This window comes from Desmodus rotundus, chromosome 6 (genome assembly GCF_022682495.2).
Source record: "Desmodus rotundus isolate HL8 chromosome 6, HLdesRot8A.1, whole genome shotgun sequence".
NCBI classification, from domain to species: domain Eukaryota; kingdom Metazoa; phylum Chordata; class Mammalia; order Chiroptera; family Phyllostomidae; genus Desmodus; species Desmodus rotundus.
The window spans coordinates 95,797,262-95,807,270 of record NC_071392.1 but is presented as its reverse complement, the minus strand read 5'-3'; the positions used below and the strand labels follow the sequence as shown (position 1 = coordinate 95,807,270).

Sequence of the window (10,009 nt, the reverse complement as noted above, 5' to 3'; positions counted from 1 at the left end):
CTGCCGGCAGGGGGCGTGTACCCCAGAGCGCCGGCAGGGATAGGCGCCCGGCTGCACCCAGCCGCCACGCCGCCCTGTGGCCGGGAACGACTCCTTCCTCCTGGCCACCTGCACTTTTGTGTGTGTCCGTGGGCCAGACAAAACCTCCTGCTGGTGGAGTTGCTGGGGTCCGGGCCTGAGCAGAGTTTCCCCCCTGCCCCCAGAGCTCCCAGCGCGGCAGGGAGGGTGCTGTCGTCCTTTTGGGCCTCTGACTCCTGCGCTTGCCGCACTCAGCCAGTCTGATGGACACCTGGGAATCTCCAGGGGACCTTGGTGCGGGCTGAGCCCCTCTCAGGCCAAAGGCCCGGAGTCAAAGTCAGCAGGGCCCGCGCACCCTCCCCAGGCCCCAGAGTCCAAGGATGCTCCTGGGCGCAGGAGGGTTGGGATGGACTTGGGGTGGGTGCGGCTGGCGCAGTCCTGGCTCTTGAGTCGGGTGGTGGCCACGCAACACACACAATGGGTCCCACACACAGTGCTCCTTGAGCTGCCATAGTCTGCCGTGTATAATGCGCTCCCGTGTATAATGCGCACCCACGTTTCCCCCCCACACTTTCAGGAAAAAAGTCTTTTGATTTTTTAATTCAATTTTTTAAATTTATTTCTATTTAGAAACAAACTATTATTGTATCCCAAGGTATTATTTTGCATACTGATAACGCTATTGCTTTCTAGAGTTACACTTTTAACACATAAGCATAAATAAAAGAATTTAAAACATTGCTATAGATATGGAATTAGTACTACCCATGTATAATGCACACCCTTATTTTTCCCTCAAAAATTTGGGCAAAATAGTACGTATTATGCACGGGAAAGTACGGCAAATAGTTCTGTTTTATCTTATTTTTGAAAAAGGTAAAAATACATTTCACTGGTTTATGAGAATGTACGTGTGGCAGTTCGCAAAGGCGGCCCAGGCGGTTCCCGTACGAGGACAATTAAAGCCGGGCTCGCTGCCACCCCGTTTCACTCTCCCAAGTCCATTTTACGCCCCGGAGCACTGGGCTCAGAGAGGTCAGGGGATCGGCCCAGGGTCCCGCAGCGGCTCTAACTCTGCAGCCTCTTCACAGCGTGCTGAACAGGCGGCGTCCCCTCCTGTCCGGCTGTCCCTTTAACGTTCCGGAGCTGTCCCCGGCACTCAGGCCCCGCACCGCGGGCTGCGGCGCTGGCCGGGTCCCGGTAGATCAAGGTCAAGGCGGTGCCCCTCCGCGCCCCCGCCCGGCGGAGGGGCCGGCCTCGCGTGCGGCCCCGCCCCCGCCCCGCCCTCCCGCCCGCGAGTCCGCCCGCCCCGCGCTTCCCGCAGCCCCGGGCCCGGCGCCCCCGCCCCGCCGGCTCCTCCCGTAGCCCCCGGCTCTGTGCGGCGCAGGGCGGCCCCGCGGACGCGGCCCCGAGCGGCCCACCGGCGGGATGCGCGGCCGGGGTGGGGGGCGCGCCCGCTGGCCAGCGCCGGTGCGCTCGCTGCTGCGCGCCTTCGGGGCCCGGGACGCCGCCACCTCCTCCGCCCGAGGCCCTGAGCAAGGTAAGCGACGCCGTGAGGAGCCCGTGCCCTGTCCTTGGCCGCTGCGGGGCAGCCGGGATGTCCGTGGCTCTCCCAACAGAGGTGGCGCCTGCTGGCTCCCGCTGCCCCTCCGGCCCCAGACAAGGGCAGTGCGCTCAGCTGTCCGGGGCACGGGTGTCGTTGGCCGTCCGGGGTGTGGAACCCTCCTGTGCTAGCTGCGTGACCCGTGCGCACGGCCCTGGGCTTCCCTGGGCCTCAGTTTCCCATCTGTAAGATGGGGGCAATCTTACACTTGAGTCGTGGGGCAGCCGCTGGGATCACGTCAGCCCTCCTTGCCACCCAGGGGGAGTTCCACGCTTGCTGGGTCAAGTGGGCCTCCACCTGTGCGGGGCAGGAGTGGCCAGGGCTCCTGTAGGCAGACAGCTGGCCCTGGAGTGCGTCCAGCCACAGTTAAAGGGACAGGATCTCAGGAGAGGGACCAAGGAAGCTGGACAGTTGTGATGGCCCACCTGGCCCAGGGCCAGGGCCTGGGAGTAGGAGGGGGCTGAGGTCACGGGGGAGGGGGCCAGAGCCCTGGGGCGTGAGCAGCAAGGCTGAACCCTGGAGGCACAGGAGGATTAGGCGGTTTCTGACTGTCCCCTGACGAGAATCTCCTGGGGCACTTGGTGCAAACAGCTCCAAGGCCGCAGGGCGCCACCTGCCCCTCAGTTTCCTGGAATCTGAGGTGCCCCAGGTGGTTCTGGGGTCAGGCCAGTCTGGGAACTCTGGTTTAGGTGGTCAGTGGTTCTTATCAGTGGCTCCTAAAAGGGGTGATTCTGCCTGCTCCCTGCTTTTTCTTACAACTCCCCCCAGTTACTACTGGCATCTGCCGAGAAACCGGGATGCTGCTGGACAGCCCCCTCCCGCCCCCAAGGAGAAAAGAAAAAAGAACAGAGTGACATGGTCTCAAGGTTAGGGTGTGAAGGGTGGGAAACTGAGGCACAGAGTCACGGGGGCGGAGAAGGGAGGGCTCTGGGGTCGTCGGGCCCAGCAGGTGTGCCCGCGGGAGCTTACTGTGCCCTGTGGGTGGGACGCTCTGGGCCCCTTACAAGTGGAGCCCTGGGGGCCTGGCATGGAGATGGACGGCCCTTCTGTCGCCCCCACAAAGTGGGGGACCTTGTGCTGGGCTCCGGGACACAGCAGTGAGCCCAGGGCATGCACCCTCTATGGGGCACCGAGCTCCCTCACACCTGTGCACAGTGGGTGCACAGGCCTCCCCTCGGTACTTGGGTACTGAGTTTGCAGCCGGGTGTATTGGGGTTGGGTTTTGAGAAAGGACATTTCACACGCGGACCGTCACCAGCTCACAGGCACATTCAGAGCCCCTGCAAGTGTATGACCTGCCCGAGGACATCACACAGCTCCCTCTGCACACGCTCACTTCAATTGTCGGGCGATTTTAAAATAGTTCTGTGGCCGTTGTCAAGCTGGGAAGGGTGGCAGGCTGAGCCACAGCTAACCCACTTCGGCCCAGGCGAAAGCCGGCCACCCGGCGGCGGCGGGTCAGCGGATGTTCATTAATCCCTGAAATCCGGGCAGGTGCGGACCTGCATGCTGGGGGTGGGGAGGGGAGCCCGCAGGTCCACGTCCTGGCCTCAGGGAGCTTTCCTTCTCATGGGGGGAAAGGCCCTGCCTGGGAGCCAGTGAGAGGAGACAGGAAGTTTTGGGAAGGAGGAGAGACGAGGAAAGGGAGGCAGAAGGCTCTACCAAGACAGTTTCCGGCTGCAGACTTGAGTGGGGAGACGCAGGGAGCCCTGGGAGGGTGGGAGTGGTGAGCATTCAGGCAGGAGGAGGAGCAGGCGGAGACCCTGAGGTGGACGTTGGCTTAGGGGGACTGGGGAGCAGAGCGGTTGTGAGGCTGCAGGCCTGTGAGCGGCAGGGGAGGCCCTGGACTCCAGGGTAAGCCGTGGGCATTTCACGTGCGAGGCCAGGGACAGGCTTTTGGCTGCAGCCGCCTGACCTGCTGTGTGTGAGAGATTCTGGCTGTCCTGGGGCGGCGGGCTCTCGTGGGGAAGGGAGAGGCCTGCCGCCGGGGGGACACAGTGGGTGGCGTGGGAGGTTCAGGTGGCCAAGCCAACAGGACCTGCTGACGCCTTGGGGAACGGAAAGCCAGGAGGCCCTAGGTGTTTCTTGTCTAAGCCCCTGGGGCAAAGGCTAGACAGAGGCACTGGAGAAGGGGGGCTGGTTGCGGGGGTGGGAGGGAGGAGGCCCTGCCGTGTCTGAGTCTGGAGCTTGGGTTCACCCGTGTGCCGTGAGACAAGACTGCATCCAAATACCAGGTCTGGTCTGAAGCGAGGGCCCAGCCATGTGCCCGCAATTCTGGGCGTTCTGATGGCCAGGCCTTGATGAGGTCGCCTGCTGAGGTCACCTGCCCTGTCCACCTGTGCCCAGAGAGTGTGTGCAGCTTCCCCAGAGGCTCGGCACCGTGAGTTCTGTGCCACTGCCCTAAGCTCGCCTTGGGTGGGCCCTGGCTCCCCGCCATGGAGGGACAGTGCGCTATTTCTGTGGCCGGAGCCGCTTTAATTTAGTAACAAATTAGCCAGCCCTTCTCCCCAACTGCAACTTCTCATTGGAGGCTCTGGCTCATACTGGGATATTTCTGCACCAAATGAGGTTTTTTTTAAAAAAAGAAAAAATTTTCTTTTTGAAGGGAAAGGCGTGATCGATGACATCATGACATGTGTCAGCTGAGACTCGTTAGAAGTTGTGGCTTTGGGGGCTGCGAGGGGCAGCGGGAAGTGATGCCTGTGTCCTGGGCTCAACTCGGGGCTCAGCTGGGGGCTCAAAGCTTGGGGCTGGGCCAGGCTCCCCGAGGGCAGCGCTGCTGCCGCCCAATCCTGAAATCCTAATGACAACCGTCTGGATTAGCAGGCTTTTCCGGTGGCAAGTGACCAGACCTTTGGAAGCAAATGGAGCATTTGTCAGCTCAGGAAACTGAGTGTCCGAAGCCAGGCTGCCTCGGTAGCTCTGACTAGCATCCCCTGGTCTGTCCCGGTCCTGGCTGGGTCCCACTGCCTGTCTTTAAATCCGTTGCTGTGGCCTGGGATTGGGGGGAGCTAAGGGCGGAGGCCCAGCTCAGGGGCCAGTCCACAGGCCCCACAGGCCAGGCCTGAGAACACTGAAGAAAACCAGGGGTTGCCGAGCATCTCCAGCACAGTGCGGGGACCCATACCTGTGCTCACCTCACCTGCACATTCCAGCATTGGTCTGGGGTCACCCCATTGGCCTCAGCCTCCTCTCCTGACAAGTCCAGGCAGAGCAGAAGACCGTGAGTCACCTGCCTGGGTTTCCTGGGGCCTTTTTCTTGTCACTCATCCCTCCCCACATGCATCTGCCGTCCCATTACCATAAGGAGTGCTGTCCGCTGGTGAACTCGGCTGATGTAACAGATCGCTCCATTTCTGTTTTAAGGGAAATGAGGGATCCTCAGGCTTGAGAGGCCAGGCCTGGTTGCTAGTTGGCACTGCGCAGTATCTGTGGTGCATGCATAGCGTGGTCTGTTCAGGCAGTGGGTTTGTTTGAGGGAACACAGAATTTTACACTGAGCGGTTCCTGAACACCTTCTCCAGGGGTGAGGCGCAGACAGTGCCAGCCAGGCTGACTCTGGGATCCCCAGTCCGCCAGCCTCTCCGGCCCTCTCCAGAGGCGACTGCCCCTATTCAGGGGTTTCCCGCCAGACAGTCCTCACGCGCACGTGGGTCTCAGGAGGAGCGTCCGGGGTTCTTTCCTGTAAGTCCTTTAAAGAGATGGCATCTGAGAACAGTACACCTTGTTCTGAAACATCTTGTTTTTATTCAACTGCGTGTCTTGGAGATGTATCTGGGTTAATAGGTTCTTTCTAATTGCTGTAGAATCTTCCATTGCGTGTCATCTTAGCCTTTCTGGGGCCGATGGCTGTGGGAGGTCATCCTCAGACCTGCTCCACTGCGGGCAGGCGGAGTGAGGACCTGCTGGTGCGTCTGTACCAGCCCGCAGGGGCTCCGCCTCAGGCTCCCTGGGGCAGGAAGGAGCACTGTGTGAATTTCACTCAAGGTTGCTAACTTGTTTCCAGCAACAGGAGCAGTTCCCCTGTCCCCTGTGTTCAGCCGAGTTCTCATTCTTAAGTGTGACCACCAACCCTACAGAGGAGAAGTGGAACTTCCCTGGGCGCATTTGCATTCCCGTGATTGCTCCAGAGGGTTTTTCTGATGTTAATTGACCATTTGGATTTCACTTTCAGCGAGTTTGCCTCTCTTTCATTTTGCCCATCTTTCTGTGGGCTTGTTAGTCTTTCTCTAATTGGTTTGCAAGGGCTATTATGTATCCTGGACTCTCACTCTCCGTTTGCTGCTGATATTTTTGGTCTCTCCGTGGCTTGTCTTTTCACTTGGTTTATAGTGTCTCGGGCTGAGTGGAAGCTTTTTTGTTTGGTTTTTTGTTTTTTTAAATATAATTGACATGTAACATTCTGTCGCTCTCAGGTGTACCATGTAATGATGTGAGATATGTATACACTGCAAAACGGCCACCACTAATAGTTACCAGTCGTTCTTCTCGTGATGAGGACTTTCGTGACACTTTCAAAGATACTGTATAGCACTTTTAACTGCAGCCACCACGCCCCACGCTACATGCCCAAATCTTCTCTTTTGATGGAGTAAATTCATCAAGCTTTCTCTTTCTGTTTGCTTTTTGTGTCTTCTGAAAGAAATCTTTTCTGGCCTCAAGTTCAAAGCCAATACCTTCTCCCAGTGTGCCCAGGACGATCTGGTTTTAGCCCTGGAAGCCCTATTTCCTGAGGACCCCGTGTTGATGTAAGAAATGTCCAAATTGGAGAGTTTTTAGAGTTTACTTGAGCCAAACTGACAGAAACGGCAGGGAAGCAAAATCTCAATGGACTGAGAACAGGCTCGGGAGAAGGGCAGTTTTGCAGCATATTTTATACACTGGCATCAAAGGAGGAGTAAGGGGGTTGCGTGAAATCTGTGCGTGGTAGATTACAGGGGCGGGAGAAAGCAAAGCGGGGAAGTCCCTGGGGCTGGATACAGAATAAGACAGACACAGATTTCTTTTACACCGAAGGGTGCAGGACGGTTAACATTCATGGTCCGTAGGGATGGTATCTGGGAACGAGACAGCAGTGGGGTCCACGGCCTCTGCTCGGGAGCATGGGAGAGCCCTTCGGGGTCTGGAAAGGAGAGCATTGCGACATTTCAAAGGCATGTTATCTGAGATGCAGAAAGACGATAGACAGGGTCATTTGAGGTCCAGATTGACCTTTGTCCCAGACGCTTCAGGCCTGGGACAGACTGCAGCCACAGCCTGCTCTGAGTCAGGCATCTGTGTGTTCCGGCCAACCTGCGCGCTTGCTTTCGGTTCTGAGTTTATAGGGCCCGCCCTGTGGGGCTCCCCTGAACTGCTTGGGTTTAGGGCGCAGCTCCTTTGGCGTCCGCACCTGGGCCCCGGGCAAACCCGGACGTTAGGTCATAACACCCATCCGTGCTTCATTTTAGTGCATGTACAGCTCTTTCCTTTATGCATATTTTCCAATCCACTGTCGTTTAATTTTGTGGACAGTGTGAGGTAGGACCCAGCTCTAAAGGCAAGTCCGATCGATACGATTTAGGGTGACCCAGGCTTGCCTTCTGGGGCCCCGCAGAGGGTGCCCATGGGACCAGCCCCCTCAGCAAACCCTGGGTGCTGAGTCTCCCACGGGCTGTCACAGTGGGTGCCACATGACTCCCCGGGGGGAGACTCGGACCTCCCACTCAGCTTCCCCTGGACTTCACCCCGTGCACCGTTTTTAAGGCCAGGTGTCCTCTGCCGTCACTGTCATTAATTACAGCTGTGAGTATGGCTGTGCCTGATCCTGGGAGTCCCCCTAGTGGGCCCCGAACCCGGGGGATGTGGCGACGCCGGCCCCCCTGGTCACCCGTGTCCTCTCCTGGTAGTGATGCTGCGGACCTGCCCAGTTTTGCATGCACAACACAGAACCCAGGGCCTGGCACGCAGTCCCACTGTGGGTGGAGGTGGCGTGCCACAGCTCCTCTGTCTTCCCCTTTGCTTTGAGGTCTCCCACGACTCCGCTGGGCCCTCCGACCCCCCAGAATGACCCCAGTCCTGGCTGGTCCACTGTCACCTTGCACGGAAGCCTCCCCAGCAGGGCCTGGAGCACGGGCTGACCATTGATGGGGTGGGAGTCCTGGGGTTAGAGTTCTGCTGGCCACGCTGTGGGTGCATGGGTTATCCAGGGCCCGCCCCCAACAAGCTGCTAGGTACACATGCGGGGACACCGCTGTGGTGCTACCCCATTGCATCTGCTGCTCGAGTTTATGGGGCTGGCACGGCTGGGGCCTCCCTGGAGGGGCCCCAACCTTAAAACAGAACCTCCCTGTAGCTTACAGAGCATATCAGTCAGTTGGTGATTGTCTGGATTATTTTTTAATCCTCACCTGAGGACATTTTTTTATTGTTCTTAGAGAGAGAGGAAGGGAGAGAGACATCGAAGCGAGAGAGAAACATAGGTCAGTTGCCTCCCATATGCACCTGACCGGGAACCAAACCCACAACCCTTTGGTGTACGGGATGCCGCTCCAACTGTCTGAGCCACCCGGCCAAGGTGGTAATTGTCTGAATTTTAACAGTAATTATGTGCAGGGATTTTCCCTTTATCACAGTCGAGCTGCAATTGGGTACCTTTGAATAAGGAGGTGTGGGTACAGGCACAATGTATTTAGGTTCCATCCATGGCTCTGCGTTTCACTGTCCCCGCCCCAGGCCAGGCCGCATCCCTCTCCCTCCCTGTCCAGTGCAGTGGCCCTTGCACCGTCCCCCATCTCCCGGCCCCATCTGGCCACCCTCCTCTTTATTCTCCTGCCAGTGGCCCCGGGACCTTCCGAGAGAAATGGCCTCTGCTGCACACAGACAGGAGTGCTATCCCCTGCAGGTGACCAAGTTCCTGGCACTGTTATTATAATACCCAGAATGGAGACCAGGGAAGGAATCTAAGTGCCTAAATCCTTACCGCCCCCAAATACGAAACCCCAGTAGATGCTCCAGCTTCAAAGTGCGGGGCAGCTTCCATGAACTGTGGGCCCTGCAAGAGCTCACAGCCCCTGTGAAAATACGGACACAGCCGTCGTTATTTATAGGTGTGCACACGCGGGCCCTCAGAAGTATTGCTCCCGCCACAGGACCGATGATGTATTTTTATAAAGTGCCACCTATAACCGTGCGCTATGGCCTTTCTGTAATTTACGGAGCAGGCACGACGCTGTTGGAAGTGTTACGCTGTAAACTACACAGTAGCCTGCTGCTTCTGTGACAGGGTGCTGGCGGGGGACATAAATCCAGACTCCGGTACATCCGTACGTCCATCTCTGCTGTCTCCCATGGGGAAAGAGACGCCTCTTTAGAGTATAAATCCAGTAAACATATTACAATGTACACGTCAAATGAGAGAGCATTTGGGTGACACAGACCATTTTTAACCATGAGTGATCTTCTTTTAAAAGTAGGAGTGCCTGGCCAGTGTGGCTCAGTAAGTTGGAGAATCCCATAGACCAAAGAGGTTGCCGGTTTGATTCCCGGTCAGGGCACATGCCTGGGTTGTGGGCCAGGTTCCCAGTAGGGGGCGCACAAGAGGCAACCACTCATTGATGTTTCTCTCCATCTCTTTCTCCCTGCCTTCCCCTCTCTCTAAAAATAAAATCTTAAAAAGCGAACAAACAAAACCCCCGAAAACCAAAGTGGCCTGAAGGTTCAGACCACGAGGAGTATCGCTGAGAAGAGGTTGAAGGGTTCGCCCCTGCGTTCGGGGTGAACATTCGGATGGGGGAATTGTTTCAGAATCTCTATCCTGCTACAATGAAAGCATGCAGGGGGGTCCCATCATCGGTCTCCAGCCCTTTCCCCCGCCCCGGAGGCGAACCCTCCCTCATTCGAGGACAGAGCTGCCCAGACCCACCCGCCACTTTCATGCTCACGTGAGCCCCCGGAGGGTGCAGGGGATGTGGGCGTGGCTATGTCGGTATTTGTGCGGTGGGGGTCACACGTCACATGCAACGCGCCCCGCCCCCAGCAAGCCGTCAGTTCCGAGGACACTGGAATACACAGATGTAGGTCGTTAAGAAGCAGCTGCTTGTAATAGTCCCGAGTGTGGGAGTCTGTGGGGCAGCCACGTGGAGGTCGCTGTTTTACTGTATCTGCCTCCTTCATACGCCGCCGTGTGCGTGGGCTTCTGCAGATGAGAGGACGAGGCAGGGCTGCACGGGGTCCCCGGGGCGCGGCCAGGGAAGGCCCAGGGTTCGGCAGGGGTTCGGTCAGGCAGACGGCGTCCTCGGATCTGGACTTTCTGGTAGAGATTTTGGCCGGATGGGGAGGCACCAGGAAGGCCCAGGGGAAAGAATGTCACAGTCCTCTCCTGTCCTGTCCCTGTCACGTGTTGGATGTGGG

At 57.8% G+C, this 10,009-nt stretch overlaps 1 protein-coding gene across 1 annotated transcript in view; it reads left to right on the top strand.

Moving 5' to 3' along the window:
* The first annotated feature begins 1,426 nt into the window (after positions 1 to 1,426).
* The window catches only part of PHACTR3 (phosphatase and actin regulator 3), a 129,156-nt gene continuing 120,573 nt past the window's right edge, over positions 1,427 to 10,009 (top strand). The window contains exon 1 of the mRNA XM_045194687.3: positions 1,427 to 1,558. Within this exon, the coding sequence (XP_045050622.2) occupies positions 1,447 to 1,558 (112 nt within the window). The 5' untranslated portion in view covers positions 1,427 to 1,446. The remainder of the gene's footprint in view (positions 1,559 to 10,009) is intronic.